Below are 25,429 nucleotides of genomic sequence, written 5' to 3'. Positions count from 1 at the left end.
ACTGGAAAGGATAGAAATGTAGTTTGTCTCTTTTATCCGATTATTAATCAAAGTAATAATCGACAGATTAATCGATTATCAAATTAGTTGTTAGTTGCAGCCCTAGCCCCGTTTACACTAAGCCGGATAAGGTTATCCAGGGTAAATCCCACCTAACCTTATCCTCACACACGAAATGGTCGTTTAAGACCCCCTTCGCCCCCTCCGTCCGCCGGCACAACGCGACCTAGTACGCATGCGGGGAAAATGCACACGTCATAGTCACCTCCAGTGTTGCTTTGTGTGCAAGTTCTTAAATTAACTTATCTGAACAATATCCAGTGTTGTGGTATTTCAATTAACTGGAAACCAGTGTGCTGTGGGGCCCTATTGTAGTGAATCACACCTAGGGCTGCAACAACTAATCGATTAAATCGATTATAAAAATAGTTGGCGATTAATTTAGTCATCAATTCGTTGGATCTATGCTATGCGCATGCACAGAGGCTACTTTTTTAATTTTTTTTATAAACCTTTATTTATAAACTGCAACATTTACAAACAGCTGAGAAACAATAATCAAAATAAGTATGGTGCCAGTATGCTGTTTTTTTCCAATAAAATACTGGAAAGGATAGAAATGTAGTTTGTCTCTTTCATCCGATTATTAATTGATTAATCGAAGTAATAATCGACAGATTAATCGATTATCAAATTAGTTGTTAGTTGCAGCCCTAATCACACCTGAGCCATCATACATTAATTAAATCTTTATTAGACACGTAAACAATGTGATAAAGAACATTTAACATTAATCAATCTAGGCATCTAGATATCTGGTCAGGACACTCCTCACTCTTTTGCCTTCACCTGCATTGTTCATTCCTTTTTGGTGACTTTATATAGTCTGGACCTAGACGTTGAATCTGCGACATACATGGCGGACTGATTAGGTCTGCTTTGCCAGTCCAAAAGCATTTGCTGTTTTCCGTAGTTTTCCCTCGACGGCCAGGTAATACAAAGCACACGCTAGCTTTTTTTAAATCACTTCCACGGGAGCCCGCATTCTCGTTGTCTCTCCTTGGACAAACGGACAAAGTTTTTCGCTAAGTAGCATCACAGCTGCCCTGGACATTCTAAAGTTCTCTTGCCGTCTGAGAAGTGTAGTATCCCAAATAGCTGCAATCGCTTTCTCTTTAGGTATTCATGTGTGATTTCCACAAGCGTCTGTACAGACGGAAGGAGAAACACAGGCATGTCTGGATGACTCGCCTCTATATTTCCAGTGGTTAGCTCCGAGTTACGAAACCGCTTTATTATGAAGCTGGCTGTGGCGCCTTCTTTCTGACGTCACTTCCTGTGTGGGGCGCGGTCTTTCTGGCGTCACTTCCTCTCCGAACTCAGTTTGTAAACGATCAATGAGTCCATACAGAGCTACATGGCGCACTTACCCGTGTAAAAATGTGTCCGAGGAGGGGGACTTTAAACGCTGGTTTAGTGTGGCTGAAACGGGGCTTAGGCTAAATAATTATTCGTTTAAGGGGTTATATGGCTTAGTGTAGACATAGCCTTAGTCTTTTGTGGTATAAACTTTGGCTGGTGACTGTGTGTGCGTGTCGGCCGGGCGGCTGTAAATAAGGACCGTTCAGCTAGTTGTTGTTTTGGCTTTGTTATTACATAGAAAGTTGATCTTTCACCCCTCAAAAATATGTGTTTCGTGGTTCGTATGGGCCACAGCTAGAGATGTCTGATAATATCGGACTGCCGATATTATCGGCCGATAAATGCTTTAAAATGTAATATCGGAAATTATCGGTATCGGTTTCAAAATGTAAAATGTATGACTTTTTAAAACGCCGCTGTGTACACGGACATAGGGAGAAGTACAGAGCGCCAATTAACCTTAAAGGCACTGCCTTTGTGTGCCAGCCCAATCGCATAATATATACAGCTTTTCACACACACAAGTGAATGCAATGCATACTTGGTCAACAGCCATACAGGTCACACTGAGGGTAGCCGTATAAAAAACTTTAACACTGTTACAAATATGCGCCACACTGTGAACCCACACCAAACAAATAAATAAATGATAAATGGGTTATACTTGTATAGCGCTTTTCTACCTTCAAGGTACTCAAAGCGCTTTGACAGTATTTCCACATTTACCCATTCACACACACATTCACACACTGATGGCGGGAGCTGCCATGCAAGGCGCTAACCAGCAGCCATCAGAGGCAAAGGGTGAAGTGTCTTGCCCAAGGACACAACGGACGTGACTAGGATGGTAGAAGGTGGGGATTGGACCCCAGTAACCAGCAACACTCCGATTGCTGGTACAGCCACTCTACCAACTTCGCCACGCCGTCCCAAACAAGAATGACAAACACATTTCGGGAGAACATCCGCACCGTAACACAACATAAACACAACAGGACAAATACCCAGAACCCCTTGCAGCACTAACTCTTCCGGGACGCTACAATATACACCCCCCCCCGCCCCCCCCCAACCTCAACCTCCTCATGCTCTCTCAGGGAGAGCATGTCCCAAATTCCAAGCTGCTGTTTTGAGGCATGTTAAAAAAAAGAATGCACTTTGTGACTTCAATAATAAATATGGCAGTGCCATGTTGGCTTTTTTTTCCATAACTTGAGCTGATTTATTTTGGAAAACCTTGTTACATTGTTTAATGCATCCAGCGGGGCATCACAACAAAATTAGGCATAATAATGTGTTAATTCCACCACTGTATATATCGGTATCGGTTGATATCGGAATCTGTAATTAAGAGTTGGACAATACTGGCATATCGGATATTGGCAAAAAAGCCATTATCGGACATCCCTAGCTACAGCGGTACTCAGTTGTAATTAGGGTATTATTTTGTTACAGATTCCCAATTAGACCGGTGGAAGATTCTGGACTAACAATGCTATCTGTATGTTTTGTTCCAGCTGACCGACTTTAGTGTGACACGCTGTCACATTCAGTTCAGCTGCCACTGCTTTGCATTAAGATCAACTTTGAATAATGACAAATAAGGGAGCAACACCACACAATGGCCTCATTCGTAACGCAATAATATTTCCTCCTCAAAGTCACGCACGTTTTGTCAACCTTCCTCCGAGCGATCCATTAATCCACAGTCCAATATTAATCCACTCAAAAAAGGGGAAACACTGAGGTGTAATATAATAATCCATGAAGTTGCTTTGCAGCAAGATAGCATCCGCTGTGACTGACAGGTCTCTGGTTGCCGTCTGACGTCACTCCATTGTGCCGCGTTTACGTGTCAATAAACACATCCAGCTTAAATGTCATAAAATAATAATGGATTAGATTTTATATAGCGCTTTTCTATTATCAGATACTCAAAGCGCTCACAGAGAAGTGGGAACCCATCATTCATTCACACCTGGTGGTGGTAAGCTACATTTGTAGCCACATCTGCCCTGGGGTAGACTGACGGAAGTGAGGCTGCCAGTTTGCGCCTACAGCCCCTCCGACCACCACCTATTCATCATTGATTCACCAGTGTGAGCGGCACCGGGGGCAAGGGTGAAGTGTCCTGCCCAAGGACACAACGGCAGCGATTTGGATGTCAAGAAATGTGTTTGAGTTCCTTCTGTCTCTTGACTACAAACTGGACGATCGAGCATTACACTTGCTCACTGAGTCTTTTTGTTTATATAATACACACTACACACTAGGGTTTTACGGTATACCGGTACTAGTATAGCATTGCGCTACTAATGAATTAAAAACGGTACCATACTCTGTTTGAAAAGTACCGGTTCCCCTTTTTTTTTTCACTGGCATGACGGCATGTAGTCTTGTTATGACAGTGCTGGTTTTACGAGCAGAGGAGCATGTTCGGCAGCGCACAATCACAGAGTACTTACAAGCAGACACAGTGTGTAGACAGAAAAGGGAGAATGGACGCATTTTGGCCTAAAAAGTAAAGATAAAGGTGAAGTTATAACACTGAAACTCCCTCAGGAAGAGGTGCTTTAAAACATGGCTAGTTAGCTAGCAGTAAACATCCATCCGCCATCGACAGTGTTATAGCTACTTCTAAATCACTAATCCTCACCTCCATGGCAACAAATAAAGTACATTTCTTACAAGTATTATTATCACTACAGGACGAGGAATAGCTAAACATGCTTCACAACACACCCTAGGAGGATACCATAGCTAACCGCTAACAGCAAGCTATCACCCCTGAATGTAAACAAATGCCATGGGTGGATCTACACCTGACATCCACTGTAATGATAGCACGTACAATAGTGTATCTAGTCGACACTACTGTGATTACATCAATATTTTCTATCATCACAAATTCTTTTTTCCTTTTTTAAAATTCATATTATGTTTATAAACTCAGTAAATATGTCCCTGGACACATGAGGACTTTGAATATGACCAATGTATGATCCTGTAACTACTTGGTATCGGGATCGATACCTAAATTTGTGGTATCATCCAAAACTAATGCAAAGTATCCAAACAACAGAAGAATAAGTGATTATTACATTTTAACAGAAGTGTAGATAGAACATGTTGAAACAGAAAGTAAGCAGATATTAACAGTAAATGAACAAGCAAAATAATAATCAATTTTTACAGCTTGTCCCTCATAATTTTGACAAAATAATAGAATAAGAAATGACACAATAGGTTACTGCATACGTCAGCAGAAAATTAGGAGCCTTTGTTTACTTACTACTAAAAGACAAGTTGTCTAGTTTGTTCACTGTATTATTTAAGGACAAAATTGTTATTTGATTGCAATAAGAAACATATGTTTAATGTACCCTAAGATTTATTGTTAATATAAAGCCAAAAATGCCATTTTTGTGGTCCCCTTTATTTAGAAAAGCACCAAAAAGTAGCGAACTATATTTTGTACCGGGACAACCCTACCACCCACTCTTATTTTAGCACAACATAATCAGCAGGGTGGCGACTTGTCCAGGGTGTACACCGCCTTCCGCCCGTATGCAGCTGGGATAGGCTCCAGCACCCCCGCGACCCCGAAAGGGACAAGCGGTAGAAAATGGATGGATGGATGGATGATCGTATGTAAATATATATTTTTTGTCAGTTATTTATGAGTCTCTTCTTATGCAGTATTTTTGGTTAGTACTTATTTTTCCAATCAGCCTGACCTAAGCCTAAGCTCTGTGTTAAATCAAGAATAATGTTTATGATTAACACATGCTTTTATATCATTTGACAAGGTTGTAAACTGCAAGTTGACTAGATAAGGGGACGGCGTGGCGAAGTTGGTAGAGTGGCCGTGCCAGCAATCGGAGGGTTGCTGGTTACTGGGGTTCAATCCCCACCTTCTACCATCCTAGTCATGTCCGTTGTGTCCTTGGGCAAGACACTTCACCCTTGCTCCTGATGGGTGCTGGTAGCGCCTTGCATGGCAGCTCCCGCCATCAGTGTGTGAATGTGTGTGTGAATGGGTGAATGTGGAAATACTGTCAAAGCGCTTTGAGTACCTTGAAGGTAGAAAAGCGCTATACAAGTATAACCCATTTATCATTTATTTATTTATATAATTATTGAATACAAAGAGTAAGATTACTAATTCAGTGTGAATATATGAGAGGGCCCCAGGCCTCTCAGAACCCCTGATAAACAGCACTGCAGAGCGCAAACTGTGATAGTGGTACACAGACATCTGGTGCTACGCCAAAGAATCACTAGATGAAATTTGTGTTTTATTTTCCTATATTTAAACACGGTGTTACTGTTTTAACTGTGTGTAATGTTACAGCGGCCAAAATAATAAATATACTTCTTAAATAAAACCCCTATCTTGTTTTTAATGAATACTTGAGCCTACTACGCTACTGTATTGTAATGTTGGTCACTGTGGTGGTATTTGGAGAGACAATTTTTTTCTGAGGTGGTACTTGGCGAAAAAAGTTTGAAATCCACTGGTATAGCGCTTAGAATTGTGTTTGAACTTTTACAAAAAAATGGGCATCATTCATGTTTACATGTTTGTGTTGGAGAATTTTACATACAGCGTATTTTCCGGCCCATAGGGCGCACCGGATTATAAAGCGCACTGCCGATTAGCGGGTCTAGTCAGGTCTATTTTGATACAAAAGGCGCACCGGATTATAAGGTGCATTAAAGGAGTCATATTATTACTTCTATTATTTCTAAAACACTTCCTTATGGTCTACATAACATGTAATGGTGGTTCTTTGGTCAAAATGTTGCATAGATGATGTTTTACACATAATCCTCAAGCTGCTTTCTGACAGTCTCTTCAGGATGTGCCGTTTTGTGGGCGGTCTTATTTACGTGGCTCACCTTCGACGGCGTCTTCTCCTCATTACATCTTTGTTGTAGCGGTGTAGCGTACAAGGACGGGAGTGGAAGAAGTGTCAATAGATGGAGCTAACTGTTTTAATGACATTGAGACTTTACTTCAATCAATAACGGAGCAGCCGGAAACAACCATGCCGGAAATGTGTCCCGTGAAAAACCGTCCGACCGGAACTCTTTAATAACTAAAGTTCCTTGGGTGAATAATGTAAACTCACTACACCGGTATGTTTTAGCGCTTTCATGGCGAGTTTACTGACTGATATAAGTAAGAACTTTACACTACTTTATATTAGAAATGGCAACAGTGGAGGATGAATGTCCCATAACAAGAAGATAAGAGAAAAATAAGAAGCTTATCGACTACAAAAGCGGACGTGCGCACATTTTCAGGACTTATGCAGATCCCAAATACAGATCAGCAGGTACCAGAAGGTAAGAAAAGTTGCTTTTGCATAATATTGCGAAACACAACGCCAGATAATATGTCTTACCTTATACACACACCATAATAATACTCCTATGTTGAAGCACAGTACAATCCATCAAGCGGTGCGGCTTCATAGCTTACCAAAGTTGTACTAAAACATTTTGATAGATTTCTGAGCGCCGTGTGTAATGTTCTGTATTTTCAATGGAACATATAAAATGTTGGTGTTGTTTACTTGAGTCATATTGCAGTCTAGACATACCTCTTATGTGCGACTGCCATCATATTGCAGTCTACATGTATCTCTTATGTATGACTGACATCTACTGGTCACACTTATCATTTCACCATGTACCAAATAAAATAGCTTTGAGGTTGGTAAGCACAACTGAAATTATTCTGTACATTAAGCGCACCGGGTTATAAGGCGCGCTGTCGAGTTTTGAGAAAATGAAAGGATTTTAAGAGCGCCTTTTAGTCTGAAAAATACAGTACATATTTTTTTGATTTAGGAACCCTGTTTAAGTTGCTTAAATCTAGGTTCCACTGTAAATTATTGCTTTCCCGACCGCGCAGCACTTTGAAGGCAATTTAGAAAATAGCTAATCACACATATTCAACATAGTCTGCTTGCATGCCTTGTGCACCAACGAGCACCTGCTGGCAATGTAGACAGATGAGCGCTTATGTCTGACAGGAAATACTCGTGCATAAACAAATCCACAACAATAATAGCAGGGGGAGTAAATACTAAGCTCTATTTCAGTGTTCGGCAAGGATGAATGCTGGGAAAGAAAAACAAAAAACATCCCGCGAGTCCCACTGGAAAAATAACCCGGTCATAGAAGGAGCCACATGCAGCAGGCAACAAGATGGAGATGTAGTTGTGCAGTGATAAAACACACTGCTCACTGCCACCATAATTGAGATTTTTATTGCAACGCTTGCTGGTTTGTTAGCACGATTACACAAAAGGTGCTCAATGTGCGGGAGCTTGGAACAAGAATGATATCAATTAAAGATGTCCGATAATGGCTTTTTTGCCTATATCCAATATTCCGATATTGTCCAACTCTTAATTACCGATTCCGATATCAACCGATACCGATATATACAGTCGTGGAATTAACATATTATTATGCCTAATTTTGTCGTGATGCCCCGCTGGGGGGGTCGGGGTTGAGGTGGGCAGGGTTTTGGGGGGGAGGGGGTTTGATGGTAGCGGGGGGTGTATATTGTAGCGTCCCGGAAGAGTTAGTGCTGCAAGGGGTTCTGGGTATTTGTTCTGTTGTGTTTATGTTGTGTTACGGTGCGGATGTTCTCCCGAAATGTGTTTGTCATTCTTGTTTGGTGTGGGTTCACAGTGTGGCGCATATTTGTGACAGTGTTAAAGTTGTTTATACGGCCACCCTCAGTGTGACCTGTATGACTGTTGTTCAAGTATGGATTGCATTCACTTGTGTGTGTGTAAATATATTATGTGACTGGGCACGCTGTTTGTATGGAGGAAAAGCGGACGTGACGACAGGTTGTAGAGGACGCTAAAGGCAGTGCCTTTAAGGCACGCCCCCAATATTGTGGTCCGGGTGGAAATCGGGAGAAATTCGGGAGAATGGTTGCCGCGGGAGATTTTCGGGAGGGGCACTGAAATTCGGGAGTCTCCCGGGAAAATCGGGGGGTTGAAATCGATACCGATAATTTCCAATATTACATTTTAAAGCATAAGCAGGACATCTCTAATATCAATACATCCTAAGCTGCACCATACTGACGCAGAATGAGTCGGTGACGCCAACCAAGGACGTTAAGTATCAAAATGGTGGACATTTATCCATGAAAATGTGGATAAGCTGCCGATAGTGTGTATGACAGAGGAGCAGCTGTGTGTAGAAACTGTACAGGTCCACTCTCCAATGGTGTACATTATACTTTGTTTAACTACTGTAGTTGTTTATACTACATTTTAGTGTATTGTGTTCCATACAATATTTCCTATCTAAAAGTGTATTTTTCTTTTTAAAAGGCACGTTACACGTTAAAATGGTGGTGTTTTTTGGAGGGGGTAAGCACAAATGTAATTGATTTCAACTGATTTAAATTAGGGAATGGATTCATACGGCCCCATTCCTGAGTGGATCTCGCATGAGAGGAAGGTGGGAGGTTAATCATTTTGCAATGCAGTCTGCTGACAATAATGGAAAGTGCTACTTTCGGTTGGAATTGCCACAAAATATTGCCAATATTTTGGCACCGTTACCCGCATCAAACAGTATTTCGATAATTTTTCTAAATACAGAGGACCACAAAAAATAGCATTATTGGCTTTATTTTAACAAAAAATCTGAGGGTACATTAAAAATATGTTTCTTATTGCAAGTTTGTCTTTAAATAAAATAGTGAACATACTAGACAACTTGTCTTTTAGTAGTAAGTAAGCAAACAAAGGCTCCTAATTAGTCTGCTGACATATGCAGTAACATATTGTGTCATTCATCATTCTATTATTTTGTCAACATTATAAAGGACAAGCTGTAAAAATCGAATATTAATCTACTTGTTCATTTACTGTTAATATCTGCTTACTTTCTCTTTTAACATGTTCTATCTACACTTCTGTTAAAATGCAATAATCACTTATTCTTCTGTCGTTTGATACTTTACATTAGTTTTGGATGATAACACAAATGTAGGTATCAATCTGATACCAAGTAGTTACAGGATCGTACATAGGTCACAATTTAAGTTCTCATGTGTCCAGGGACGTATTTCCTGAGTTTATAAATATAATATGATTTATTTTTTTTAAAAGAAAAAATATTTTGTGACGATAAAAAATATTGCTGTAATCATAGTAGTATCGACAAGATACGCTTTTGTACTTGGTATCATTACAGTAGATGTCAGGTGTAGATCCACTCATGGCATTTGTTTACATTTAGGAGCGCTAGCTTGTTAGCGGTGATGCCGGTGAGCTATTGTATCCTCCTGTGTTTAGCTATTCCTCGTCCTGCAGTGATAATGATACTTGAAAGAAACTGATCTTATTTGTCGCCATGGAGGCGAGGATTAGTGATTTAGAAGTAGCTAAAACACTGCCGACTGCGGATGGACATTAGCCGCTAACTAGCTAGCCATGTCTTAAAGCACCTCTTCCTGAGGTTGTCTCAGTGTTATAACTTCACCTTTATCTTTACTTTTTAGGCCAAAAATGAGTCAATTCTCCCTTTTCTGTCTACACACTGTGTCTGCTTGTAAGTACTCTGTGATTGTGCGCTGCCGAACATGCTCCTGTGCTCGTAAAACCAGCAATGTCATGACGGGATGACGACGTGCAGTCATGCCTGTAAAAAAACCAAAATATGGCGAACCGGTACTTTTCAAACAGAGTATAGTACCGTTTTTGATTCATATTCATATGATTCGATACTATACTAGTAGCGGTATACCGTACAACCTTACCTCATGTTGATATTACAGTTAAAGTACCAATGATAGTCACACACACACTAGGTGTGGCGAAATTATTCTCTGAATTTGACCCATCACCCTTGATCACCCCCTGGGAGGTGAGGGGAGCAGTGAGCAGCAGCGGTGGCCGCGCCCGGGAAATAATTTTTGGTGATTTAACCCCCAATTCCAACCCTTGATGCTGAGTGCCAAGCAGGGAGGTAATGGCTCCCATTTTTATAGTCTTTGGTATGACTCGGCCGGGGTTCGAACTCACAACCTACCGATCTTAGGGCGGACACTCTAACCACTAGGCCACTGATTTGTGAAGGTATACAATATGGTGAAGTGTGATTTGCAGTCCAAATAAAGGAGGCACAGACTCACCAAAACTATGACAGCTGCAGGTCCAACAAAGGCATACAGCAGACCTCCCTCCAGGGATAACCAGCAGCTGAAAGACAAAATGGACACCAGTTACACATCCTTCTTTGCAGCTGAAAACTTTGTCACTACGGAGATGCCGCGTGTATGCAAGCTTCCGCCGGCTGCCTCTGTTCCAACATTGCACTCTGAGAGGATTCCACCCCCCGCCTATTTGCCTCTAATGAAGATGCATTGCTGCAGGGGAAGGCTTCGTTCTAATTGCCATTTTCATTCAATCACAATAAATGTTACTCCTCTCTTCCATTTGATGTCTCCTTATTGAACCTCTCCATGGTTTAAACGCCATCTGGAAAGCATGAGTTGAAGTAGAGTGCGGCGTTACGGATCATTTTTTATTCTCGAACGCCCTCCGTGAACGTGAGTCCTGTCCAAATTGGCGAGCCACCGGAAACAAAGCGTGGCAAAACAAAACCGTCCCGATATGGTCGACGACGTCTCATTTTTGTTTTCAAGACAAATACAAACTAATTATGTTTTCTCGTCAGCAGTGTGATTGCTTCTTATCTGGTCACGGGCCGTTTTATTTTTCACAATTATTATTCATATTGAATAAAAATTGCTTGTCAACCTGAGGAAATGGTCGGGCGTTCAGGCTTGTCACTCAGCGCTGTGTCGTACACAAAAGCAGTCTCAGAGAAGTGACAATTTGCAGTCATGTTGTGACAGAATAGACATTCAATAATGGCCAACGTTAGCTAGTCAGATTGCTATCGTTAGCTAACAACAAACAAAGCCAACGCACGTTTTTACGTACAAATTATTATTACATAAACCAGCACAATGGAAAATTAAAAAATAATTTAGAAATTAATTTAATTAATGAATTGAACTTCTGCATTACTTTTTTTTCTGATTGTTGGAGCTTGTCATGCGTTACTCAGCCAACTGATTGACAAATCACTGCCACAAGTGGTGGAAAAGTGTATTACATCTAGAGTTGTCAAAAAGCGTTAATGCATGCGATTCGTAAAGTTAAAGTACCAATGATTGTCACACACACACTAGGTGTGGGGAAATGTGTCCTCTGCATTTGACCCATCACCCTTGATCACCCCCTGGGAGGTGAGGGGAGCAGTGAGCAGCAGCGGTGGCCACGCCCGGGAATCATTTTTGGTGATTTTAACCCCCAATTCCAACCCTTGATGCTGAGTGCCAAGCAGGGAGGTAATGGGTCCCATTTTTAAAGTCTTTGGTATGACTCCACAACCTACCGATCTCAGGGCGGACACTCACAAACAAGTTATTACATTAAAAATTTGGGCTGTCAATCTTTGGGCACGATTCGATTCTTGGGGGTAACAATTACATTCAGAATCGATTCTCCATTCAAAACAATTCCCCTTTCAAAATCAATAGTTTTTAATAACATTGGGTGCCGGTTTTATAATTGACTACATTCCTCTATAAAGTAGATAAACGGCTGTGATACATTTCTATATTACTTGAAATAAGACTGGTTTTGTTTAATACAATTCTACCCAAACATTTAATAAAGTCAAATACAAATAAGGCAACAAAAGAAGTATGCCACACATATCTTTATTAAAGTAAATCTGTACAGCAGATATGATCATCTACATCAACTATATAATTAAGAATAAGATATTGCAATTCATAAGAAAATGTATGTTTTTTTACACCACTATTACCGTATTTTCTTGACTATAACGCACTTAAAATCATTTTTTTTCTCCCTCAAAACTCGGCAATTCACCTTATAACCCGGTGCGCCTAATGTACGGAATAATTCTGGTTTTGCTTACCGACCTCGAAGCAATTTTATTTGGTACATGGTGTAATGATAAGTGTGACCAGTAGATGGCAGTCAAACATAAGAGATACATGTAGACTGCACTATGATGGCAATATGATTCAAGTAAACAACACCAACATTTTATATGTTCCATTGAAAATATCGAACATAACAAACAGCGCTCAAAAATCTATCAAAACGACTCTGGTAAGCTATGAAGCCTCACCGCTTGATGGATTGTACTGTGCTTCAATATACGAGTATTATTATGGTGTGTGTATAAGGTAAGACATTATCTGGCGTTTTGTTTCACAATATTATGCAAAAGCAACTTTTCTTACCTTCTGGTACCTGCTGATCTGTATTTGGGAAAAAAAATCCTGAAAATTTGCGCGCGTCCGCCTTAGTACCGTATTTTTCGGACTATAAGTCGCAGTTTTTTTCATAGTTTGGCCGACTGGTGCGACTTAAACTCAGGAGCGACTTATGTGTGAAATTATTAACACATTAGCATAAAATATCAAATAATATTATTTAGCCCATTCACGTAAGAGACTAGACGTATAAGATTTCATGGGATTTAGCGATTAGGAGTGACAGATTGTTTGGTAAACGTATAGCATGTTCTATATGTTATAGTTATTTGAATGACTCTTAAGTTAACATACCAGGCACGTTCTCAGTTGGTTATTTATGCGTCATATAACGTACATTTATTCAGCCTGTTGTTCACAATTCTTTATTTATTTTAAATTGCCTTTCAAATGTCTATTCTTGGTGTTGGCTTTTATCAAATACATTTCCACCAAAAATGCGATTTATACTCCAGTGCGACTTAAATATGTTTTTTTCCTTCTTTAATATGCATTTTCGGCCGGTGCAATTTATACTCCGGAGCGACTTATACTCCGAAAAATACGGTAGTTGGTGCCAACACCGTAGTCGAAAAGCTTCTTCTTTTTCTCTATCTTCTTGTTATGTGACATTCATCCTCTGCTGTTGCCATTTCTAATATAAAGTAGTGTGAAGTTCTTACTTATATCTGTCAGTAAACTCGCCATGAAAACACTAAAACATACCGGTGTAGTGAGTTTACACCCAAGGAACTTTAGTTATTAGAGAGTTCCGGTCGGACACATTTCCGGCCTTTTTGTTGTTTCCGGTTGAGGAGATGCTGCTCTGTTATTGATTGAAGTAAAGTGTGAATGTCATTAAAACAGTTAGCTCCATCTTTTGACACTTCTTCCACTCCCGTCCTTGCACGCTACACCGCTACAGCAAAGATAACGGGGAGAAGACGCTGTCGAAGGTGAGCCACGTAAATAAGACCGCCCACAAAACGGCACATCCTGAAGAGACTGTCAGAAAGCGACTTGAAGATGATGTGTAAAACATCATTTATGCAACATTTTGACCAAAGAACCACCATCACATGTTATATAGACCACAAAGAAGTCTTTTACATTTAGAAAAAAAATCATAATATGACTCCTTTAATGCGCCCTATAATCCAGTGCGCCTTTTGTATGAAAAAAGATAACCATTCATCGGTAGTGTGCCTTATGTTTTTAAAAGAATGTACAAAAATATATTGTTCACAGGATATAGTGAACTGCACTAAGAGTCAGTAGGTTTGTATGTGTATGTATATGTATACTATGTATACACGCTGTTGTGTCACATTCATAGTTACTTGTTAAATGTATGTTGTAGATATATATATATATATATATATATATATATATATATATATATATATATATATATATATATATATATATATATATATATATATATATATATATATGTTCATACTTATATATGTATATGTATTTATATAACATAACATTTTTATATACTATTATTATTATTATTATTATTAAATATACAGTAAGTAATAAGAGGGGTGGGAGTACATAAGTTTTTACTTCTTCTCACTCCTTTTCGGATATGTTTACATTAATGTTTATTTTCATTTCTTGTTTCTTCTTGCTTTTTATTATTACTATTATTATTATTATTATTATTATTATTGTTTTTGTTATTAATTCTTGAATGGCTTTTTTGTTGTTTTTTGCAAAATTTGTTTGTTTTTGTTTTGTCTACATATTCGAAATAAACATGAAAGAAAGAAAGAAAGAAAGAAAGAAAGAAAGAAAGAAAGAAAGAAAGAAAGAAAGAAAGAAAGAAAGAAAGAAAGAAAGAAAGAAAGAAAGAAAGAATCCGGTGCGCCCTATGGTCCGGAAAATACGGTAATCATTAATGAACGCAGATTAATCAGACAATTTATTTTGATTGCACCTGGTCCTTTACGTTAACTGCCAATGTACGGCGGTTATATGGCAGAAATGTTGACTTCAAAATGTATCCAACTGAACTTTGGATAAAACCGTTGGCAAGTTTTGTGCAAATAAGTTACGTTTTGATTGATTGATTGATTGATTGAGACTTTTATTAGTAGATTGCACAGAACAGTACATATTCCGTACAATTGACCACTAAATGGTAACACCCCAATAAGTTTTTCAACTTGTTTAAGTCGGGGTCCACGTTAATCAATTCATGGTAATTCACGTACATTCAAGTGTTCCTGAATAAAATTGCATTTGTGTGAAAATATTACAGTCATGTTATTGTGATGGTAGAATATCCATTTAATGATAGCTAACGTTAGCTGTCCTAATCGCTATCAGTAGCCAACAACACCCAGAGCTAATGTACATGCAAGTGTTACGTACGTGCGTACAGTAGTTTAAATCATTACGTGCCAAAAGTCATAAGAGGGCGGCATATAGGACGGTAGCTATCCATTAGTTTAGTAATCGAGTAATCTATCGATTCGTTTGTTTGATTAATCGTGTAATCCGATAAAACGCACTTTATCGCATTAATGCAGGGAAAATTTAGGAACAATATGCTTGCAATAACTACATTTTTGGGCATTCACATAAAATAAAACATTAAAAAACTGCTGTTTCGCCACCAACATGTAGGATTTTTTGGCTATTACAGCGCAAAATAAGATTTTTTTAAAATTTGTATTCCTGTTTAAATATATTTTTTACTGATTAATTATATTTACTGGTTAAATGCAGTGGCTGGTTAAATGCAGTGGCCAGTAGATCAGTGCAGTAAGTAAGTGTGCCTCACACTCACTGAAGTGTCATTTAGGTGTCATACTTCCATGCGCATTATGTAAAAATGTGCACGAAGCAACAAGGTGAAAATGAAGAGGCCATGGTACTCACTAGCTTGCTGTGCCGTAGCCTCTAGCTCTGGTGAACCCGACTGACACTGCCACAACCAAGGCTGGAAGACCTACAAGACAAAACGACAAAGAAGTCCAACGGGTGACACAAAAGATGGAAGACAGTGTTTTTCCAAAATCAGTACATGTGACTGTTGATGTGTGGGTAAGTGCTTTGCATGTGCTCCCTGAGCCCGAGGTCATGCTGCAGGCAGAAAAAATATTGGCTAAGATCCCAGTTTTGGGTGTTATTTATTCATCGCATCACAGTCCTGTTGCACTGGCATGAGAGATGTGACGTTCGCCAGCAAATCAAGTCTTTGCAACGGCTCTTTTAGGTGAACGACGGGAACCGATTTCCAGTTGTGAGCAGTTTTTTATCCACATGCAAATTTAGCGTCGACAATTTCCCATTCTGCACCCGACTGGCAACTGGACTAGAAAATGAGTCATTTGGATTTAAAAAACCCAAAACCAGTGAAGTTGGCACGCTGTGTAATTCGTAAATAAAAAAAGAATACAATGATTTGCAAATCCTCTTCAACTTATATTCAATTGAATAGAATGCAAAGACAAGATATGTAATGTTCCAACTGAGAAACTTATTATTATTATTTTTTTAAATAATCATTAATTTAGAATTTAATGGCAGCAACACATTGCAAAAAAGTTGTCACAGGGGCATTTTTACCACTGTGGCCTTTCCTTTTAACAACACTCAGTAAACGTTTGGGAACTGAGGAGACACATTTTTGAAGTTTTTCAGGTGCAATTCTTTCCCATTCTTGCTTGATGTACAGCTTAAGTTGTTCAACAGTCCAGGGTCTCCGTTGTCGTATTTTACGATTGATATCGTGCCACACTATGAAGCCACGCTGTTGTAACACATGGCTTGGCATTGTCTTGCTGAAATAAGCAGGGGCGTCCATAATAACTTTGCTTGGATGGCAACACATGTTGCCCTAAAACCTGTATGTACCTTTCAGCATTAATGGTGCCTTCACAGATGTGTAAGTTACCCATGTCTTGGGCACTAATACACCCCCATACCATCACACATGCTGGCTTTTACACTTTGCGCCTAGCACAGTCCGGATGGTTCTTTTCCTCTTTGTTCAAAGGACACAACGTCCACAGTTTCCAAAAACAATTAGAAATGTGGACTCGTCAGACCACAGCATACTTTTTAACTTTGCATCAGTCCATCTTAGATGAGCTGGGTCGAGCCCAGCGAAGCTGGCAGCGTTTCTGGGTGTTGTTGATAAATGGTTTTGGCTTTGCATAGTAGAGTTTTAACTTGCACTTACAGACGTAGCGACGACCTCGAGTTACTGACAGTGGTTTTCTGAAGTGTTCCTGAGCCCACGTGGTGATATCCTTTACACACTAATGTCACTTTTTGATGCAGTACCGCCTGAGGGATCGAAAGTCCATAAAATCATCGCTTAGGTTTAGCGATATCTCCAGATTCTCTGAACCTTTTGATGATATTACGGACCGTAGATTCTCAACTTTCTCAGTCTTTTTTGCCACGTGTGCCAGCTTTTTTGAAACATGTTGCAGGCATCAAATTCCAAATGAGCTCATATTTGCAAAAAATAAAGTTTTCCAGTTCGAACGTTAAGTATCTTGACTTTGCAGTCTATTCAATTGAACATAGGTTGAAAAGGATTTGTAAATAATTGTATTTAGTTTTTATTTACCATTTACACAACGTGCCAACTTCACTGGTTTTGGGGCTTGTACTTTTTTCTTTTTTTTTAAATGAAAAACAACATTTTTTTTTACATAATATGAAACAATTTTTAAAGTTTTGTTCCGTAACATTTAGCAGAAATACATGCATTTTCAAAAGTCACTATTATTTTCTAACTGTATTAATTTTTTATTTCATTTAGTAATATTTAGATGCACTTTTCAGTTTCATTAATCTCAACAGTGTTAGTACACACACCAGGTATGATAATACAATATTGTACTCACATTTTTATTAGGTCCTATTTTTTAAGTTTTATTCATACTTTTTATGTCAAATAATGCATTTAATTCTTATATGACTGTATTTTTTTTTTGTATATTGCTAAAATTCTACTTTTTAGGTAAGGAAACATTCAAACTTGTTATGTCACTGCTAAATCATGAAAATATGGCAACGCCTTATGGAATATTTCCAATGAAAACACACCAAGAAATACAATTATAACCAATATTTCAGAATAATTCCCACTAATAGAGTAATATTTGTGTAAATTAAATCATTCCGATCAACATCTTAACGTATAACTGATACTAATGATTAGGTGTGCACAATTTTGAGAAAAAAACTACCGCTAATTGCGATTTTCCACTCCAAATTTGCCATAGTGATTCGTTTTTTATACATAAAAATGCATAAAACTATAAAAATAATAAATGAAAGAAGACATGCCAACATATTCTTGTCTCACCATGCCACTCAGAACAACATGCAATAATTTACTTTAACTCATACAGTATTTGGCTTGATGCACACAGACTCAGTTATTTTGTCTACATCATGCTCATAAACTGAATAAATAACCCCTAAAAACTATAGTGTTCATAAAGTAATGTAATCATGATATATAATAATAATGCAAGTACCCATTTTAAAGGATATCAACTTTATCTATTCATTCATTCTCAAAATAATCTTACTCATCTCATCATATGAAATATAACTTACTTCACCAATTATTATTTATTTATTTATTTTCATTGTGATTACTTATGCAGTATATTGTGAATAAATTGAGAACAGGAAGTGAACACAAGTTTTAGCAACTGTTATGTAAAAGAAAAGGGGTAGGATTAAATGAGCTCTGCTTCTTCCTACTCCTTTTCGAACATGTTGAAAAGAGAAACTGGAAATTGTGATGGATCATGTTGGATGTTTGCATGTTCCAAATAAACTCAAACTTGTATTTCTCATTACTGTATAATTGTTTATCATTGCACTGTAACTGAAAGGTAAATAACTGTTATCCTAAATACTGTAAATAAACAAAAATAAAATAAACCCATTTATGTACGCAAAATTTGAACCTAAATACATATTGAACATCTTAAAGTGCATTTTCTTTCCCATTTGGAAAAACTAGGTCAGAAGTCTTTTTGTTTGTTGCCATCGCGTGATCACCGCATTCTAACTCGTTCGTCCGGTTGATGGGCTCATATTGCCCCATCCGGTTTGAAGCTGAAATATCACATCGGGACGTTTGGATTTGTAATCACATTTTTACCTCCTAACTTTTGTTACTTTGCGCAACTTCCGACTACTACTTCCTCTGTGTGAGTAAAGCGGGCGGTCTTGGGCTCCGCCGACCGAGACAAAGATTGTGGATGAGTGAAAAGAGGGCTCACTGCGTTCAGTTAATTCTACTCTTAAATATACGCGCAGAGTGAGACCTCTTTCTCCCTGTTTGAAGCGAGAGACGAAGAAACGCGGGTCTCGACAATTCTCATTGCCGATCATGTCTGTCACTCAAATGGCGGTGACGGTGGATAAAACAACAACAACCGCTAAATCTGGTGGTTACGTTACCGCACTAATTAAAACCTCAATGTCAAATAATCGTGCAGCCCTACTAGCGATTGTTACCTTGATTACCTCAGGGAGCAATACTCGGACCAAAATTATTCGATCTCTATATAAATGACATTTGTAAAGTTACAAAGGACTTAAAGTTAGTATTATTTGCAGATGATACTACAACATTTTGTTCAGGAGAGAACACAGAAGATAATACAAATAACAGAAGAAATTAACAAGTTAAAAAGATGGTTTGACAAAAACAGACTATCTTTGAATCTCAGTAAGACTTAAAATAATGCTATTTGGTAACAGTAGAAGAGAAAGTCAAATACAAATACAGATAGACGGAGTAAATATTGAAAGGGTAAAAGAAAACACATTTTTGGGTGTAATAATAGATGATAAAATGAATTGGAAATCTCATGTAAAAATTATACAACATAAGGTAGCAAGAAACACGTCAATAATGAATAAAGCAAAACATGTTCTAGACCAAAAATCACTTCATATTCTCTACTGCTCACTAGTGTTACCATATTTTAACCAAATACAATATTTTAAGTTTTACCAATTTTATTTTGTTACACACAGTCAAACTGGTTTTTAAATGCTTGGATAACTCTGCTCCCCAATTGCTCTGCAAGGCAATTACAAGACTGCAAAGTGGTAGCAGATCTACCACCAGAGCAACGTCAAAAGGCAACTGTTGCGTTCCATTCCGTAGAACATCTTTTGCCCAGACTGCCTTTTCAATAAAAGGAGCACAATTATGGAACTCTCTACCTGACACTTTGAAAAGTATACCTGCACTTGTCACTTTCAAAAAACAAACAAAATTGTGGGTAGTTGAGCAACAATCGTGTTCGCATGTTTAGTTTTTACTAATTTTTACTAATTGTTTTTTTATCTAGTCTGTTATTATTATTATTATTGGCTTTTATCTAGTTTGCACTTTGTCTGTATTATTTCTATTATCATTATTATTGACTTTTCTTTGCCTTATTCTTTTTGTTTTCCTATTTTTTGATGATGTTAGATTTGTGTTGTTGTTGTTGTTTAGCTTTGGCTACAAACACTATGATGCATACATTGGATAAATGTTTCAGATATCTATGTTTCTGTATCTGTCCCTATTTCAAATAAACCTTTATATACATCTGAGGTATTGTGTAGAAATATGGGGAAATAACTACAAATGTACACTTCATTCACTAACTGTGCTACAAAAAAGATCAATTAGAATAATACATAATGTTGGATAAAGAGAACATATAAGCCCTTTATTTATTAAATCACAATTATTGAAATTCAACGATTTGGTGCATTTGCAAACAGCTAAAATGATGTACAAAGCAAACTATAACCTGCTAGCCAAGAATGTACAACAATTCTTCTCAACAAGAGGACAAATATAACCTAAGAGGAAAATCTAATTTAAAACATTTGTATGCTCTTAAAACCTTGAGTATATCAGTATGTGGAATTAAATTATGGAACAGATTAACCAAAAAAATCACACAAAGCACCAATATGATTCAGTTTAACACGCGAAGTCCCAGAGAAGGGTCAATTGACATTTTTACCTAGAAAACACACAAGAGGGTCATTTGACCCCTAGTCCCCCCTGTGGACACTCCTTTTGTTATGAAAATGTGGCTGTTAGTGGCACACGGCAGGGGGCCACTTGAGCCTGTGTGGGGGAGGGGACCTTACAGCTCAAGCTTTAGTTCTGAGGTAGGTTGTGTGTGTTTTTGCAAGGATCAACAGAATGAAGGGATCAACACTCTGACATTTATTGTTAAAAAAAATACAAAACAAAACATATTTACAAAGAATGAAAAAGCAACTGTTTTCCCAGTTTTGGTGTGGAGGGTTGTTGCAGAAGCAATTGTTATTTTTGTGTGCCAAAAATAGTTTAAAAAAAAAATTTACAAAGAAAAAAGCATATTTACAAAGAATGAAAAACCATGTCCATGTAAACGTGACTGACATACATTTGAGCAGTCACTCACAATCCTGGCACTGCCATTGCTCCTTTCGGCATTTCCCACATGTATAATTTTTCTGTCTACCTAGACAAACTGCCCCTAACAGCCTCATTACCATAACAAAATGAGTGATTAGTGTATTCGGGAAAAGCGTCGGGCCAAATGACCCCTCTCTGGGTCTTCTAGGTAGACAGAAAAATGCTGGGACTTCTAGTGTTAAGAGACTGTTCAAACTACAAATACTCACAAAGTACAAGAATTATGATGAACATTTTGAACCCTTTTCTTTTTCTTTATTGAGACAAAGATTATTTATGTATTTAATATTTGCATGCTTACTTTGATATATTATTTATTTATTATTTATTTGTTCACTGTTCTGCTACAGAGAACAAGGAAACTGGATTAATTTGCTATGGTATGACAAGGGGTAGGATTAAATAAACTCTGCTTCTTCCTACTCATTTTCGGACGTGCTGTAATGAAACAACTGGAATTGTGTGATGCGTTACATTGTATCGTATGCATGTTCCAAATAAACTGAAACTGAACTGAACTGATAAAAAAAACAAAAAAACTAACTGTAATAACGAGCCAGAATTGTGAGGGAACGAAGATTCAGCTCCCTTTAAAGAACCATAAATCCCTTCTTGAACTGACATCTATTTGAGCATTTAAAACAAAGAACTAAAGCATCCATGTACAGTATGTATGTATGAATGATATATAAGTAAACATTGATTGATTGATATGGCTTTAGGTGGTAAAAAAGCATGCAAATGGAGTCAGGCTGTGCATATGACAAGAGCGAGTGTCACGCGGCGACACAGTGAACTATGCTCGGCCCATAATGAGCTCGTTTCTGAAATATTCATGTGATTAAAAAAGCTGTGATTATGGCCGCCGATGAAAAACAATTAAGAACACGACGCACGGACAAATAAGTCGGCGGGGGAGTCGGGGCCCGGGAAGGAAACACTTTAATTAGACAACATCCGTCTGGCAACATGGATAATTTAGGGACACCTATAGGTCATGTGCATGCGCTGCGCTGACAATCCAACACACAGGCGAGTCTCAGATCTGCTGTTTCCATGGCAACCGATTTCAATCAAGTAATTTGGGGGGAAAATTGCAAACTGGATGGTCGGTAGATAAGGCCTACTCTACTGGGTGATTGTTTCATGCATTTTATGCATCTTCGCAAAGCCATTGCTCCCCCGCACACATACACACATTCTTGTATGTGTTACCTTTTTGAGACCTCCGAAAAATGCCTACCTCTTTAGGACCACCCTTTCTAGATATATAAAGATTTATTTTTACAACGTTAATAATATATACATACTATGCATATGCAAAAAAGCTTGTTGTGAAAAATGAGTTGGAATTTTAGAAGAAAAATGTCACAGTTTCACAAGAAAAACTTAGAATTTTGGCAGAATTATAATAAAAGTCGTAATTTTACTCACAGATGTTGAAGAAAAACTGAACATTTGTGCAATATTATGATAAAAGTTGGAATTTTACTCAACAGTCACAATTTTACAAGGGAAGCTTAACATTTTGGCAATTTTATGAAAAGAGTCGTAATTTTTATCGACAAAAGTCACAATTTTATAAGAAAACTTTAAAATGTTGGCAATATTATAATAATAATCGGAATTTTACTTGGCAAAATGATGACAAAAGTCATCATTTTACTCTAAAAATGTCACTATTTTACAAGAACAACAAACAAATTGGCAATATTGTACTAACAGTCAGAATTGTATATGATAAATGTCACCATTTTGCGTTAAAAAGTAACAATTTTACATAAAAAAGTAATAATTTTACGAGACGATATTGCAATATTACAGAAACAGAGAGAATATGAGAAAAAAGTCGACACGTGAGAAAAAAAAGACTGCTTTTAGTTCATTTATTTTTTGGGGATTTTTTGTTTGTAATTGTTTTTTAATCTTCATTATTTACTAAGTTATTACAGTTTGTCTCTACATACATTTTTAATTTTTTTAAAACATTTTTTAATGAATTTTGGCCAGAGGGGGCGCATTTCAATTTCTTACACACACTTGTTATTTCATATGTTGACCAGAGGGGGAGCACTTTTTAAACCGACACACAGTCAATTTGAAAAATTCCTCCTTTTTGGGGCCACCCTAATTTTGATAGATTTCACCACCAGGGGTGCAAATGAGACATTCTCTATTAGATGCAATGGTTTTCCTTATTATTGGGACCATGATTTATGTCATCACTTGTTCACCGGTCCTCATATGGAAGGTACTTTTGCTTGTTGATGTCTCAAGAAGGGTAGAAATACAAGAACACACACACGCACAAGCACACACCCACACACACATACATTATTGTATTTGTTACCTTCTTGAGAGCTCCGAAAAATGCCTACCTCTAGTAATATGATAAAAGTTGTAATTTTACTCAACGCAAGTCAACATTTTACAAGAAAAACTGAACATTTGTGCAATATAATAATAAAAGTTGGAAATTTACTTAATAACAGTCGCAATTTTACAATTTTACAAGAAAAGCTTAACATTTTGGCAATTTTATGAAAAGAGTCGTCATTTCACTCGACAAAAGTCACAATTTTATAAGAAAACTTTAAAAATGTTGGCAATATTATAATAATAATCAGAATTTTACTTGGCAAAATTATGACAAAAGTCAACTGTTCACCTGGCAGGTTTTTTCGAGGATGAATAGGGAAGTCCTTTAGCTGTTTTATCATATATTGCTGCCTTTGCACCTGTCAATGTTTACTTTTGTATGCACATTAGATCAACAAAAATCCTGACTTTGGAGCAATGTTCACAGACTCTAGTATTTGGCTCTCTGTTAGATGCAATGGTTTTTCGTATTGGGACCATGATTTCGGTCCTAACTTGTTCACCGGTCCTCAAATGGAAGGTACTTTTCCTTGTTGTCTCAAGAAGGGTAGAAACACACGCACGCACACGCACGCACGCACACACACACACACACACACACACACACACATTATTGTATTTACCTTCTTGAGAGCTCTGAAAAAATGCCTACCTCTAGTATTATAATAAAAGTCATAATTTTACTCAACGCAAGTCAACATTTTACAAAAAAAACTGAACATGTGTGCAATATAATGATAAAAGTTGGAATTTTACTTAACAGGCGCAATTTTACAATTTTACAAGAAAAGCTTAACATTTTGGCAATTTTATGAAAAGAGTCGTAATTTTACTCGACATAAGTCACACTTTTATAAGAAAACTAACATTTTGGCAATATTATAATAATAATCTGAATTTTACTTGTCAAAATTATGACAAAAGTCAGCTGTTCACCTGGCACGTTTTTTTCGAGGATGAATAGGGAAGTCCTTTAGCTGCCGTCTTGTTTTATCATATATTGCTGCCTTTGCACCTGTCAATGCTTACTTTTGTATGCACATTAGATCAACAAAAATCCAAACTTTGGAGCAATGTTCACAGACTCTAGTATTTGGCTCTCTATTAGATGCAATGGTTTTCCGTATTAGGACCATGATTTCGGTCCTAACTTGTTCACCGGTCCTCATATGGAAGGTACTTTTCCTTGTTGATGTCTCAAGAAGGGTAGAAATACAACACACACACACACACACACACACACACACACACACACACACACACACACACACACACACACACACACACACACACACACACACACACACACACACACACACACACACACACACACACACACACACACACACACACACTATTGTATTTGTTACCTTCTTGAGAGCTCCGAAAAATGCCTACCTCTAGTACAGTGGTTCTTAACCTGGGTTCGATGGAACCCTAGGGGTTCGGTGAGTCGGGCTCAGGGGTTCGGCGGAGGTCAAGACAAACCCGACTCATCGTGAAAATAAAAAATTCTCCCTATCAGCGTATTAGGAATACGGCAGCAGCAGAAGTCAGACTGATTTGCAGGTGTGTAATTTGTTGTGAGTTTATGCACTGTGTTGGTTTTGTTGTTTGAACAAGGTGATGTTCATGCACGGTTAATTTTGTGCACCAGTAAAAAAACATGGTAACACTTTAGTATGGGGAACATATTCACCATTAATTAGTTGCTTATTAACATGCAAATTAGTAACATATTGGCTCTTAAGTAGTCATTATAAAGAACTTATTAATGCCTTATTTGGCATGGCCTTATTATAACCCTA

At 37.8% G+C, this 25,429-nt stretch overlaps 1 protein-coding gene across 3 annotated transcripts in view; it reads right to left on the bottom strand.

Moving 5' to 3' along the window:
• adgrb2 (adhesion G protein-coupled receptor B2) overlaps window positions 1–25,429 on the bottom strand; it is a 536,693-nt gene that overhangs the window by 121,450 nt on the left and 389,814 nt on the right. For all 3 annotated transcript variants that reach the window (XM_062030114.1, XM_062030112.1, XM_062030113.1), the window contains exons 21-22: window positions 15,665–15,734; window positions 10,604–10,670 (exon numbers count right to left, since the gene is read on the bottom strand). In XM_062030114.1, coding sequence (XP_061886098.1) covers window positions 10,604–10,670; window positions 15,665–15,734 — 137 coding nt within the window. The remainder of the gene's footprint in view (window positions 1–10,603; window positions 10,671–15,664; window positions 15,735–25,429) is intronic.

The sequence above is a fragment of the Entelurus aequoreus genome, linkage group LG20 (assembly GCF_033978785.1).
Source record: "Entelurus aequoreus isolate RoL-2023_Sb linkage group LG20, RoL_Eaeq_v1.1, whole genome shotgun sequence".
NCBI classification, from domain to species: domain Eukaryota; kingdom Metazoa; phylum Chordata; class Actinopteri; order Syngnathiformes; family Syngnathidae; genus Entelurus; species Entelurus aequoreus.
This window is presented reverse-complemented; position numbering and strand designations above follow the sequence as displayed.